We start from the raw sequence: 15,849 nt of genomic DNA on the forward strand, positions 1-15,849 counted from the left end.
CGGGTAGAAACTCTGGCTCCTTGCTGTCTCCCACTCACACCCCCTAAGCTATGTTTGTGTCCCAAGAGCAGAGCAAAGGCTTTGCAACTCCAACTCATGGACATGAATTGGCCACGCAATCAAATATAGGGAGGTGAAACAAGGTGGGGCACTGGCAGTAATGTTAACATTGGAGCTTCTTCATTAGGTATCTGGAAGGAGTGCTGGTACATTCATGAAGAATTCTCAATGGCTGTGTAATAAAAAATGCAAGCTTTTGTGAGGGCACATCTGAGCTTGAGGAGTGATGATAGCATGTATGAAACTTGACCATGTTTTTAGCTGGATCAATTGAGCAGAAAACTGGACCGAATTTAACAAAACAAAATTGGCTTATTTAAAAAGGAAAATCGACTCAAATGCACAAATATTAACTAGATTGGGGGAAGAATACCTGGCTTGGCAGTCATATACGTGAAAAGGTTGAATGTGAAATCGACATGTCATGCAACTGCCAAAAAAGTCTGATGCAATTTTAATTGCATCTGTAGAATCGGAGTTTCTGACTCTTGAGAAGTAAGGGCACTATGGAATGCTGCACACTGTAAGAGGAATGTAAATAAATGGTTATATCGAGAGCTTATGTTTGTATGTACACTGTATGTTTGTAGTTTGTATGTAAACTCAGAGCTTATGCACCGGAAACAAATTCCTTGTTTGTCCAATCACACTCGGGCAATAAAGAATTCTGTAAAGAAATAGGTTTAATGAGTATTAAAAATAACTCCCATGAGAATAGAATAGGGCTTGTTTATTTAGTTCGTTTAACGAGCCGCTGCATATGGGAGATACGCGTAGAAATATCTGAAAGCTTGTCACAAAGAAAACAGAAAAGAGTAGTTTTCCACTGCCATTTAAATTTAATTGGCTTAAGTTAAAAAAAATAGCTCTGACTGAATATTGATATAATCTTTATGATGAGTCCAGTTTTGACCATAGGAGCAATGACTTGGAATGTGGTCAGCTTGTTTTCACTGGTGAGCTTCAAGCAAATCCCTAGATACCCATTTGTCAGGGAGTGCCTTATCTTTGGATTTGCTGTACCAAGGAAGAAGGGGAATGAATTGTTCATGCCATGCCTGCTCTGTGGTTCTAAAGCAGTGATCCCCTTTCAACATTCTGGCTGGGGAATTTTGGGAGTTGAAGTCCACATATCTTAAAGTTGCTAAGGTTGAGAAACACCATTCTAAAATCTGAGAGTTTCCTGGCATTCTGGTGTGTGAGTAGTCCATAGGGAGGAGGGAAGAACAAGTACCACAATTATCACAGACATTGAGATTGTAGCAACAGGAGGAGACAGTAATGTTGATAGGATTTACAGGCCCAGATCAGATTAAATAAATTGGTCTCCAGAGTACATGGAAAAACAGACGTATGGAGATCCCAACATCTGAGCCTCGTTCATGCCTCCCCCCACTCTCTCTCACTCTTTCTCTCCCCCCTCCTTCTCGAATAAACACACACACATAATATCCCATCCCAGAGACAAGCGAATGCCGACAGGAAACCATCTAACCTAATCTGTGTTGCTATAGCTTCCCTCTTCAGTCACACCAATAATCACTTTTTTATCCATACCATCTGCCCTTTGTTTAACAACCAATGATTTCTTGGTCTCAGTAATTAACCAGTCGTGGTGCAAATTATTTTGATTTGCTCATTTGGGTTTTTATGTTATTCAACATGGAACTATATCCAATTTTTTTTCAGAATCTTAAAAACATCAACTCATTAGTTTAATGTAGAACAAATGGCTACACAATATACTATGTACTTCACTACTGCCCAACAGCTACTGAGTCATCAAAAGGACACTGTGGAATCCCCCATTCCTGGAAATGTTTAAAAATAAGTTATATAATCAGCTTTCAGGCTGGATCACGATAATCCCATTTCCATGCAGACTACACATGATTAATGTTGTTTTAGAAGAAGACAAAGGGTCTGGGAAGCGGATGGTTTGCCACCATTCAAACAATAGTTCTCTAGTTTGGGACAATGCTTTTAAAAATACATTGCAATGCTATAGAAGAAGAAAGGCCGGTTCCGATGAATGAATTGTTACTTCCTTTTGAGGCGATAAAATTTGGCTTTGAAAACCAGTAGAAGTATTAAGCCCAATAGAGTTCAGAGGGCTATTGTGAATATGTGAACTTGTTTCCCTTCGTGTGTGATTTTATTTTCTCAAAAATTCCATGACATTCTAGAAAATGTTGGCACTTGCCCAAATCCAGTGGAATTTGCAGAAAACCATGAGTGGGATTGTGCATAGTCTGAACTGTAAGCTTTAATGTAATTGGGTTTATTTGCCAGGCTTGTGTGATTGTTTTGATGTCTACAGTCAGTCTGCATATATATTGTGCAAATAATGCATATACAGTAGAGTCCAAAGTGGGGGATAGCTTTTGAAGCAGTTCTGTAAGCCTAGCAAAGGACCCACCTGATTAATTGATGATAAAATGCATTATGAACTACCTATTTAAATCCTTTGCTCAGCCTTGATTCTGAATGATGCCACTTACAGTATTCTCAGCATAGTTGTGAGGTTGTCCTCAGGGTGACAGCACAAATCCTCCACATTTTTTTACTTTCAGTCCACTCAAGAGGATGCATAGAGCCAATCTGGACAATAAACTGCTCCAGAGAGCTGTGCACCATTCTACAATGATGTCACTGTTCCAACAACTGGTGTGAGTTTCACACCACAATCCTGCTGTCCTAAGGAGCTGTTTCATTCCTCTGAACAATAGGGCTTCCCGGTCTATATGTGTAAATTAGCCAGTGCACATTTTATGCAATTGATGTTCTTTTTTTAAAAATGACGATGGAGGAGATCATCTCTCCTTTGTTAAAACAAATAGACACCCTGTTTGTGATCAGTAACGTGGGTGTCGTATCTACCTGTGCAATATTGAAGAAAATGGGTTCTGTCGAAGTTCATGGCCTTTACGGTACTGTAAAACTACACTGTTTAGTACATTTGGATGACTCAAGAATGAAAAATTCTGGTAAATTTCAATCTTTGTAAATTTCTGCCTTTGACATTGTGACCTTAAATTGAAAAGTGAATGTTTTCCCCCAAACCTTGTAAGTTATTAACTAGTATTACAAGAATGTGAAAAGGGAGAGAGAAATGAAGAATAAGAATGCAAGTGGATTTCTGGAATGTATAAAACCCTTAAGGCAGCATGAATGTACTGATTTTAGTGCTTTTTATTATTTAAACATTCCTTTCTTATCTCGTGATACTTGGTCAGATCATTATTCATTATTAGGTATTTCAAAAAGTAGCATCTAGTGCTGCTATTGGCCTATTAAGATTATGCTCTGGAAAGTTTTATGATTATATAAAGAAATAGGTCCAAATGTCTGCCAGTGCAGGAAAGCTGACTGTGGCATGTGGCAGAATAAATACATTGCATGTAAATATTTCTTTTATCTGATTATCATTTATTTTGGTCTTATTTTTTTTAAAAAAGTATAAATATGCACCAAATAATATCCATTATACTGTATAGGCAATTTTAAAATCAAAATGTAATCTCAGTAGATACCAAATAAATATTTAGGAAATAGTTTCGGTACATGATGAATAGCAGAGGAGACAACCCTAAACATCCCAATAATTCAGTCAGTTGAGGAGATGAGTTATCTCCTAGGCCAGGAGTGGGGATTCTTGGCTCTTTTATGACTTGTGGACTTCAACTCCCAGAATTCCTGAGCCAGGTGGCTCAGGAATTCTGGGTGTTGAAATCCACAAGTCATAAAAGAGCCAAGGTTCCCCACCCCTGGCCTGGGCTAATGCTAAAAAGGCTAAAAACACCAAAAGATCACATTCGCCCTTGTTGTTATTACAGGTAGTCCTCTATTTACAACAGTTCGTTTAGTGACAATTCAAAGTTACAGTGGCACTGAAAAAAGTGACAAGACCGTTTTTACATGTATGACCGTTGCAGCATCCCCATGATCATGTGATCAAAATTCAGACACTTGGCAACTGGCTTATATTTATGACAGTTGCCGTGTCCTGGGATCAGGTGAACATCTTTTGCAGCCTTCCAACAAGAAAAGTCAAAGGGAAAGCCGGATTCACTTAACAACTGTGTTACTAACTTGGCAACTGCAACAATTCACTTAACAACTGGCAAGAAAGAGTGTAAAATGGGGCAAAATTCATTTAACAGATGTCTGACCTAACCACATAAATTTTGGGCTCAACTGTGGTCGTACGTCAAGGACCACCTGTTGTATTATTATTATTTTTAAAGAATTTTCAGCAACTCTACCATCTTGCAAATAACTATTAGTCTTGGCTTGTGTTTCTTTTGGATTTGCACGTCCATGGAATTAGTCTAGGGTTAATGTAATCAAGTACACAGAAGCTTGACCGCCACATGTTTGTTGATGGGATTAGGTTCGGCAAGCACCATCTGGAAATAGGGCTATGACCTTACACCACACCTTATCTGTTAGGGTTACCCATGCTTATTTTGATGGGGTTGGGCCGACACGTCATATCCGGCTAGGGTTATGGCCTTGTGAGTCCTGTACCACGAGGGGTGGGGGTGTGGATTATGCACGTCACATCCGGGGAGGAGGGCTGCGCACGTCACTTCCGTTTATGGGCATGGCCTGGTGACATCATCAGCACGTGGCTTTGTTTACTTTGATGACGTCACTGATCAAAAGTACTGATAAGTTCCATTAAAAGTTTGTATGGGAGGGATAGTAAGGGCTATAGGCCACATGATCAGGAAGATTTTAATGTGTTTGAGCAACATGGTGGAACTAAGGTAACATTCGACATACGACCGACAATCTTTGCTGGCCTGGCGAGTTTCTAGTGTTTTGGAACTGTTGGTGAGACCGTTAAAAGTCGTTGGTGCTGTTTGAATTTGTTCTACCAGCAGCAAGATCTGACTGCTGGCCCAGTGATGGATTGTATTGCAAATCAGGGCTGTTTCCAGAGGAGGCAGAGGAGGAGAGGACCTGGAGCTTATGGAGTGAAGGAACTGGATGAGGCTGTCAGCAGGCCCAGAGGAAGGGAGTGGGGCTTTTGGAGGAGTTGGTGGCAGCAGCAGCGTGCTCCAGGGGCGAAAAGAAGCAAGGCCTCTTTAAGGAAAAGGTGGAAGAGTCAGGATCAGAAAAAGGAAAGAAGGCAAGGTTGTCAGAATACAAGCGAATTTGAGGGCTAATCAACATGGAGCCCCATTTCCATCTGTCCTGTGTGCCATTGTTCACTCCCTAGAGACTAAAATGGACAATGTGAAATTTGAGCGGGCCACGAACAAGAAGTATATATCGGAGGTGGTGACCCTTTGAGAGCTGTATGCAATGAAATTTCATTTTGATGTATGCCGATTGGTGTACATTCAAAGTGACAATAAAGTTATCATTATCATTACCACAGTACAGCCAAAACGTCTGTATGATCAGCCTCAGCTTATGTGAATTTAGCTTATTCACATGTCAGGGGTCTTCAAACCTGGCCCTTTTATGACTTGTGGACTTCAACTCTCAGAATTCCTCAGCCAGCGTGTCTAGCATTGCTAGACTATTGTTTTTCTTTGCCTTTCAGTATTTGAAACTCCTTACTGCCATTTGAGAACAAAAATTGGATAATTTTGTCCAAAAGATGCAGTTAGTTTTTGTGCACACAGCAGGGACTGGTGAGTGTTGGTCATAAACAGTCACGTACAGGCATTCTTGTGGGGTGGATCAAGAAGATACCCTTTTGACCTTTTGGGGTTTACCTTTGGGTTGAATTCTAATGTGTTTCTCTTAACAATTTGGAAAATGTCTCAAAAGTTCCAGAAACTGAAAAGGCAACTTTAGTTTGACTTCACTAATGGTCTGGCGATTAGTTGTTCATGCATAACAAATCCAGTTTTGAACTGAACTTGTGTGTGTGTTTGTGTCTGTGTTTGTGTGTGTGTGTGTGTGTGTGTGTGAGAGGGAGAGAGAGGGAGAGAGAGAGAGAGAGAGAGAGAGAGAGAGAGAGAGAGAGAGAGAGAGAGAGAGAGAGAGAGAGAGAATCAATTAGAAGTAGAATTGTTTAACATAGTCCCAAGTATCCGAAACTAGGCACACTGCAGGGTTGCTTCTCCAGGTATTCTCAGTGTGCAGAGGAACTAGCACTCTGATATTCATGGTTTGAGAGGATATTTGCTAACTCACCACTCTGGTTTGCTCAAAGGCTGATTTTCAGACAAGCTAAGCAGGAACAGACTTGATTGGGAGCTGATTAGGAAATCTCCAAGCTACAGGCTAAAGTAGGGGTCTTCAAACGTGGCCCTTTTATGACTTGTGGACTTCAACTCCCAGAATTCCTCAGCCAGACAAGCTGGCTGAGGAATTCTGGGAGTTAAAGTCCACAAGTCATAAAAGGGCCAAGTATGAAGACCCCTGGGCTAACAGTGTAGAGTTGGAAAAACATCCTGGAGGATTGTAGCAGCAACCACTGTCATATTTTTGCGGACAAAACAACAAGGAATTATCCACGTAGTTGCCAGGAGATGAGTTCGACTTGAGGAAGATTCTGCATAAGATTCAAGCTAGGCAAACTGGGCAGGAGACAAGAGCTACCACATGATTTCTCTAGAAAGAGAACTTTGGTGACCCTTCTGGCTTTTTGATGGACTCTTTTATCTTTTTGCTTCAAACGAGGAATGGCAAGGGACAGGTGGAAATGTTCTTCTGGTGAATTGGAGATTCAGTGGTTTGGTGTAAAAACTGAACCGTGTCATGCCAATTTCTGTCCATATAGTGTTCAGGGTTTTGTTCTCAGCCTTAATTGTTTAAAAACAAGCATCTGAATAAGTAATCCAGTTGGTCTGATAAACCTTTGGTTCCTCTTTTCTTGAAACACTGCAGACATAAGTGTGTTTACTTCCCATGTGCCCATGTGCTCACATGGACAATAATACTCCAGGAGAACTGATCTGACAGTATGTACAGACTTGTATCACGATGTATATTTAATTTTTCAAATATGAATTTAGTGATCTTAAACTGGGAGCCTTTCACACCTGCTTTACCTATAAACATGTAATGTAAATCTCAAAGCACCAGCATTAATGGCTGATACATAGAAATGGGTCTCGACCTAAGTAAAAATGTCTGTACTTTTCAAATGGGATTGATAGATTTAAATGAATGAATCTGCAAGTGCGTAAAAGTAAAAAATGCATTGTAAGGACATGAGACAGGTGTATTTAAACTTTACTCAAAGAGAGCTTGCTAATTCATTAGAGTCCATTTGTGAAGTTCCTGGCAGTTAAGAGAATTGTGGGGGGGGGAGGAATCACATTGACATCTATGGGGGATGGCTTTTATTCTTTAAAAAAACTGCATTTGGAAAGTTATTAAATATCAAAAGTACAATTTTTTTCAAGAGGCAACAGAATCTCCATAGACATCAGAAGTGACAGGTTGTGCTATAGTAGTGCTGACATTATAATAATAAAGTGGAAACCACAGTATATTTAATATGTAAGTAGTTGAAAGCATGGATTTGTCTTATTAACATTATTTTAAAATAATGTTAGTAAGACAAATGCATTTTTTTAAACTGCAGATAGTGCTCAACTTATGACCATAATTTCAGTTGTAAGTAATGACTGTTGTAAAGTGGATCACCATGTGACCAGACCCACTTTTATGACCTTTTTTTGCAGTGGTCAATAAACACTGATTTATGGCAAAAATGTAAATTGTGGTCATGTGACTTTGAGGTGCTGCAAACAGCTGGCTGAGGAATTCTGGGAGTTGAAGTCCACAAGTGATAAAAGGGCCAAGTTTGAAGACCCCTGGTTTATTCCATCAATGGCCTTTATTAAATAAAGTAATGGTGAATGTTGAATCTTAGTGTACTTCCAGAGCTTATCCAATGATCTGTCATATAGTGATTGTCTGCATTTTCACGGCCTAGCTTTAATAGTCCAGATAAATTTAGTTAAAAGTCAGTGTAGTGCTACTCCATCTTCCCACTAGAATGGGATTTTTTTTCTGGCATAAAGAAAAAGATAGACTGCACGGTGGGAAAACCTTGGATGGATTAAAAATAGAAACCCTCCATAAATGTCTACAAATAAAGCTGGGTTATTAGACAGTAAAATGTCACTTACAAAGTGGTGTTTCAGAATATTCGTACACTAAAGATAACCACATTTACAACTGGCTTATTTTACTCCCAGTGTGTATATGTTTCTGTTTTAGTGCTCATGGTAGGAACCAGGGTGTGTCCAGAAGTTAACATTTCTTTTCGATGGGAAGTTGTTTGTTTGTTATACTAGTTCTCTTATCTTCTGAAGGATGAAACCACTTTTTCTTTCCAATGCTAATGAGCTACATCAAATGGCCCTTTGTTGACATGGGAATTGGACTTATCTGATCACTGGGAAGCCAAACAGTCCCGGGAGTCAGTGCTTATGACACCGCTCAGTTAGCTGATTTTCATCATGTATCAGTAGAAGTTGTCCTTACAGGAAAGAGCCTGTAAGCAAACACACTAGAGACGAGGAAAAAGAGGAATGACTTGAGGTTCTCCAGGAAGGCAAACATCTTCAAACTAGGAACTTTATAACACCAGATGAAAAGCAGCTGATTAAGGTGGTGAGACAAGCTTTCAGCTAAATTGATGTAAGAGGACTCCTGTGCAGCTGTGTTTGAGCGGAGTTATAATCCTGTAGGTTTATTGCTGGTGGCCTCATAAATGTTAATTAGAACTGATGAAAAGAGCAACATTAGCAGTTCTCTTTATTGGTTTTCTGGGTTTGCCTGCATATGGGTGTGCAAAATAACTTGAGAGAAAGGTAATTGATAATCTTAAGAGACATAGTATTTTCATGTACAGAAGAGGACCTGTAACCAGAAATCTTGCAAAGGAAGAAGAGCACACACACACACACACACACACAGAGAAATAAAAACAATGTGAAATTGCAAAAGCTTTATTGTTTATGGAATTTTTTAGAATCTCTCTTTATCAAAAGACACACAAATAGTGTTCGGGGCAGTAGCTGGACAGTATTTTAACTACAACCAGGATTCCTAGTGTGCTACTGGGACTTTTGATACCACCCAGACTCCCTGCCCACTCTTTTTGAATTTTAAAGTAGATTCTTTTGATTTTCAACAGAAAGGCTGCGTGCTACAGAGTAAACAGCCAGCTTCTTTATTTCCAAGAATGCAGCTGAGCCACAAATAGGCTTTATGAATTCTTTTAGAAATTTAGCATTATGGATAGGGTAGTTACAGTCCTGTGCTTTGTCTGTAAGGGTGTCCACTTGCCCAGAAAAAGATGAAGAAAAAGCAGAGAATATCCTGTGTTAGAAGAAGGTAGTAATTGGTGTTTTCTGACTAATCATGCTGATGGTGATTGTGGATATCGGCAAACCCTATAGCCGTTGTCTCAGAGAACCTGAAACTTGGTTTCAAAATTTTGAATGTGCCCATCAGCTCAAGAAAGGTGGAGAACTTGCATTATAAGCTTTGTGAGGTTTTTTTTCTCTCAAATGACTTGTTCCCAAGTTCATAAAAATATGTGTGTAAATGAAAAAAAGGAAATTGGAATGTCTCAAATAGTCATTATATTTTTTCTGATTGGTTTTGATGTAGGTGTCCACACCAAATGAAGCCTGCATCAAAAATTATAACAACACATGCATGGTGGCATTTATGAAAAAGCTCTCTCCCTTTTTGCCTTCTGATGTCCAACACAAGTATGTAGGTTGTGAGGCTGGTTTTGCCTTCTAGATGTGCATGAAACACATTTCCCAGGTTCATTGTCCACTTCCTGCAACTGGAAAATGCTAGATCGGGAAAGACTCAACCAATGATTTGAGATCTGTTCTATTTTTTTTTAAAAAAATAAAAGTTGTTCTCTACTTGGATCTTGAAGATGCAATTAAAATGGATAATGATTATTACATGAACTGTGCCGGTTAATATTTCAAATAGATAATGAACTGTTTAGTTTACCAAGCTGAACCTCTACTATTAGGAGTTTCTTTTAATAGAGAGATACAGTCTGTCTCCTTGTCCTGAGCTCCCTTTACTCTGCTTTGATGAGTGCAGATATTGTGACTGTTGTGTTTCAAATCCGGGTTAAGCCATTGTTTTGTAGCCTGCTTAATTAAAGGTTACATCTTTTGTTCTCTTTCTTTCTCCTAGTAGTGCTTTGTGTGACCCAAGTGTTATCTGCTTTAATTGCTGAAGATAGGGGTGATTTTGTCATATCTGGTGAACATATGAATTAGACCTCAGATTTGTAGAGGTCACAGAGTTCAAAATAATCTGATTTCAACAATAGACAGAGGTTAGAAGGTTCCTGGTCTGATTAGTTCCAAAGTAATGTCTCCCAAAGTTGGATATTGAATTGCTAGCACAAGATTAACTTAATAAATATCCTTTTTGAAGCTGCCGGGTGGGCTGGTGGTGATGGTGCTTGTCATTCAGCACCACCAAAAGCTTTTTCCAGTGGAAGAGCAAGATTAATCAGTTAACAAAAACAGTGTATACCAAAAACCAATACATGCATTCAGCACAAACTCATAAGAACTATCTTTTTTGTCAGTTACCTGGTGTAATTAAACACTAACAAATTTATTATGGTTTATAATGTATGTTTGTTAGTCTCTAAGTACTGCAGTAGGAGAAAGAATCTGGTGTTGTTCAGACTTTTTTAGATTTTGTCTGCTATCCACTCTAATCCCCATGGCTAGCAGTAAGAAATTATGAGAGTTCAAAGTTAGGATCTATTATAGTTAGAGGATCGTGGGGGAAAGAGAAAAAAGTTCATATCTGATTTTTTCCCCCTTACTATAGCATATGTGAATTTTTGTTTAATTACTATATAATAAAGTTGATTTACAAGATATTGTAATGCTTTATTCAGAGTGATTTAAAAGAAGATCAGCTTCTATTCAATACAGTATTAAACCTGGAAAGTAATTTGAACCCCTAATTGAGTATAGTATCACCTTTACATCTGTACGTTTCTGCTCATTTATTATTTTATTCTAAAACTACAGAGGTAATTGTATATTTTCCATTAAAATTCAATTCATTTACCTTCATATGCTATATCTTTTAAAAAGGCTTATTTCAGTATTATTTAAATTACTGCTTAGAAAATGAAAGCGGTTTTCACTGTCTCTTTAATGATTCAACCCCTCTTATTCATCATTCCAATTAATAAAAGTGCATTTAAAAGCTGTCTTCTAATCATTTTGGCGGATAGGGGGTTGGATAGAAATAATTTCTTTTCACTCACATTTGGGAAAAATGATGATGGAAAATACTATAGGTCTACTCAGTGAAACAAACTATTTTTTCCCTTCAAAACCCAATAATACTTCCTACCATTTCAGATATGTACTATTAATATTATAAACCTGGCATTTTGTGGTTTTTAAATATTTTCTTAATGAATAGAATGTTTATGGTATTCAGTAATGCCCTGTAGGAAGATTACAGTCCTTTAGAGCAGATATTTCTGGAAGTTTTCTGAGTATTGTTGTTGTTTGAATATTGCTCAGAGTTCTGCCTACTGGTTTCAGATTTAAGAAATTGGTTTGTCAGAACCTCTAACAATACAGCTCTTAACTGAAGATTACATGGAGAATGATTCACCAAACATGAGTATATAACTCCTAACTCAGACCTAACAACATGTGTAGAATAGGAGGCCTGCAATATGAACCATTGCTGCAATTTCTCCTAACAGGCCAGAATAAGCTCCAAATAACATTCACACACACCCACCACCACTCCAAACTCCCCCCCCCACAAAAAAGGCAGGATTTATGAGACTCTTATTAGGAGAAAAAAAAATAAAGTAGACTTCTTTTTAAACACCTAAATCAAGCAACCCCCCTTTTTTATTTTAACCCCTCCACAAGCAGGAACATATTAACAAATACCAAAGACATAAATGTTTATTATGTCCTTAGATCTGAATATATTGAAAACACTAGCTATTTAAAATAGAATCAGGAGCAACTGGGGCAATATACGGTACACCCCTCCCTTTCTCATTGACAATTCACCTTGTCCAAAGGAAGCCCTTTAAATTGGTGCTCAACCCAGAAATTACTTTTCACAGCCAGCACGGAGATTCCGTTCAGCCACACAACATTCCATTCTTTCATAACCTCAAATGTTCCTTTGTTTCAACCAACTAATTTAAAAATGCTTGATATGACTCCATGTCAGGGGTCTTCAAACTTGGCCCTTTTATGGCTTCAACTCCCAGCCAGGCACACTGGCTGAGGAATTCTGGGAGTTGAAGTCCAAAAGTCCTAAAGGGCCACGTTTGAAGACCCCTGCTCTATGCATTATTACCATTACAGTGTTATATAGAAGGGCTAACCCAACATTCAGATTTCTTTTAGAATGGTACTTTGAAATCAGATTTACTTTGAAATCAGATTTTCAGATTTTTGCTGACCATTTTGAAACTTCAGATTGAGTATATTGAACAATATACTAAGTCCTAAGTCTGCTGGCGTTCACCCTATTGACCCATGACTGTTGTGTTAGGTTTGCCACCAGCCATATTGCGAAATTCGCAGATGATACAACAGTAGTGGGCCTTATTCATGATGACAAGGTGGCAGCTTACCGCAAGGAGGTTGAGTGGTTGGTCAACTGGTGTAAGGAAAACAGCCTAGTTTTAAATAAATATCAGAAAAACCAAAGAGATCATTGCCGATTTCAGAAAAGGCAGGACAGCCACACTTCTCTGTGCATTAATGATTCACCTGTGGAGATGGTTAGCAGCATCAAATTCCTGGGTGTGCAGCTAACAAGTAGGCTGGCTTGGTCGCTCAACAGTGAGAAACTGGTGAAGCGGGCACAGCATCGCCTGCATTTTCTGCGTCGCATGAGAAAAGCACAACTTCCTTCCCCTGTCCTGACCACTTTTTACAGGGGGACGATCGAGAGCATCCTGTCATACAGCATCACAGTCTGGTTTGGAAGCATCACTGCTTTAGACAGGAAGGCGGTACAGAGAGCGGTGAGGATGGCCGAAAAGATCATTGGCAGTTCCCTCCCTTCCATCCAGGACATAGCACAGAAGCGTTGCTTGAGCAGGGTCCGTAAGATTGTCTGGGACACTACACATCCTCTTCACGACCTGTTTTCCTTGTCACCTTCTGGGAGGAGGCTCCGTGGTATCCGTAGCAGAACATCCAGATTCAGCCATAGTTTCATTCCATACAGCATTAACCTTGTGAACTCTCAAGCTTCCTCTTTCGGTTATATATTCAAGTTGGACAGTATTTAATATTTATTTGTTATGTAATGTAGGGGTGTGGGTCTATACATATGTTGTATATAGTATGGTTAGGTGTGCGTCATGTATGTGTTTCACTTTGAGAGCAGGCAACTAAATTTCATTTTTGATGTGTGCCGTTGTGCCCACAGTAAAAAAAATTGACAATAAAGGTTATCTTAATAGACATTTCAGAGAAAGGAATAGATTTTTAGTCACAATGGATATTTTTAAGATTACTGGAACTCTCTTTATATTGGGGTTAAAAAAATTGCACTGAATTCTCAGGGGTGTATAAATAACTGTAGTCTAAATTGTTTCCAATCTTATTATTTCCCATACATCCATTTTTATTATTACTTTATTAATTATTAGAAACTACTAGCATTTTATAAATTGTGCCAGTGCTCTGGATAGGTAGTCCATTGTGAGTTTAATTTTTTATAATACTAATTTTTTTGCTGGCTTGATAGCTCATCCCATGTTTGCTGAATGGCTGGAAAAGATCGAGTGCTAAATATTGTCCAGATTCTGATTAATTACTGTATATCTCTAAATATTGCCATGACTCAAGGCTGGGATTGGATCTTATAATAAACATGATTTATTTTATTGTATTTATTCAATGGGGAATAATAAAGTTAAGGCATGGATCATGTTTATAAACCATTATGGTAAGAGCTGCACAGGAAACTGGATTATGGTTTCATATGATGTGTGAATTCAGTCTAGAACCTGTTTTAGATGCAAACTGGAAATAAAATAAAATCAGTAGCTGTTCGAGATCAAAGAGGCAGACAAATGTTGCGTTGGGTTTCTGATGCTAGAAAAAGGCCAGGAATAAATCTGTCTTTCCACCCTGTTTCCCCTGATTTAACTTACTCTCCTTTTAAAAGAGATAGTATAGAAGAGGAGTAACAAGATAAAATTTTGTTTTAAATGACACAAAATGATTATACACACTGGCTAACATACTGCTACTTCTTTTCAGAGACCAGAATGCTATGGATCCAGCTTTGGAGTATGTGAAGGTATGAACTATGACTTAGTATTTCCATAATTTAAAAAAGAACCTTAAAACCTCTATTTTATTAGTAAATTGTAGTAATTGTGATATTGTATTCCTTCTTTGGTTCATTAAATCTAATATATATTATGGTAGCTTAACTTTTTGCAATGTATGGCAGTGAAAGCTGGACCATAAGAAAGGCTAAGCACCAAAGAATTGAGGCCTTTGAACTCTGGTGCTGGAGAAGACTCCTGCGAGTCCCTTGGACTGCAAGGCGATCAAACCAGTCAGTCCTAGAGGAGATCAACCCTGACTGCTCTTTAGAAGGCCAGATCCTGAAGCTAAAACTCAAATACTTTGGCCACCTAATGAGAAGGAAGGACTCACTGGAGAATAGCCTAATGCTGGGAAAGTTTGAGGGCAAGAGAAGAAGGGGACGACAGAGAATGAGGTGGCTGGATGGAGTCACTGAAGCAGTAGGCGTGAGCTTAAATGGACTCCAGAAGATGGTAGAGGACAGGAAGGCCTGGAGGAACGTTGTCCATAGGGTCGCGATGGGTCGGACACGACTTCGCAGCTAACAACTACAACAACAGCTTTTTTTTAAAAAAAAAAAGAGAAAATGATAACTAATTAGATTACTTGACTGAAGCTTGAAGAAAGCAAGGTCAGATTGCAAACTTAGTAATTAATCACCACTGTCACTAAGAGCTTTTTCATTTTCTCTTGGTAATATTCCAGCAATCATTCTGTTGTATCAAAGAGGATGAAAGGAAATTTGTAATTTGATCATCACTCTCTTGCTTTGCCACAAGCTGTTTTAATAGGAACAGAATGCCTATTTGTAGGAAAGATTCATTCCAAATGCTGAAATGGTGAACCAGTGTTGGAAAGAAAGCCAAGAAAACTAGAGCAATTGGTAAACCCCGAATCTATGTAAATTCTGGTTTATTGTGAACAAGCAGGATGCTAATGGGACTAAGATTACTCATTCCTGCTTGTACTACAAACAAGACATGTCAAACTCACGACATCATGTGACGTTGCGAGATGTATCAGGGCTGTTTTGCCATTGCTGGCAATAGTGTGGGTGCAGCTTCTGGGTGATGCGTCCAGCCCACGGGCCAGCAGTTTGACATGCCTGAACTAAAGAAACTAAAAATGCTTTGTTTAGCCTAAACATGAGATTATTAGCTTGTTGCTCTCTTTAGAAGCTGAAATAGTAATCCAGAATTGTTCTTGGTGTACAGGTTTATTCTGTTTAGCAATAGCAAGCAGCAAGTCTGGTTTCAAACAATACACGAAAACAAGGAAGGCCAACTAGGCTGGTTAACTTTTTTCCATGTGAATGGTAACCATATTTTTATTTGGGTTTCATAATAGGTTAAAGTATTCCTATCAGTTAAGTCAGTTGTTGGTCACAGAGTCATCCAGATGTTTAGACTGAATTTGGTATTTTTATCCACCTATAAGTTCAGGGGTGTCAAACTGCTGTCCCACAGGCCGGAGGCATCATGGCGAA

The 15,849-nt window shown here is 38.8% G+C and overlaps 1 protein-coding gene across 1 annotated transcript in view; it reads left to right on the forward strand.

The window, feature by feature from the left end:
* The window catches only part of BCAR3 (BCAR3 adaptor protein, NSP family member), a 90,051-nt gene that overhangs the window by 18,316 nt on the left and 55,886 nt on the right, over positions 1 to 15,849 (forward strand). Inside the window, exon 3 of the mRNA XM_083357511.1 lies at positions 14,310 to 14,349. Coding sequence (XP_083213637.1) covers positions 14,310 to 14,349 — 40 coding nt within the window. The remainder of the gene's footprint in view (positions 1 to 14,309; positions 14,350 to 15,849) is intronic.

This window comes from Vipera ursinii (genome assembly GCF_947247035.1).
Source record: "Vipera ursinii genome assembly, chromosome: 3".
NCBI classification, from domain to species: Eukaryota; Metazoa; Chordata; class Lepidosauria; order Squamata; family Viperidae; genus Vipera; species Vipera ursinii.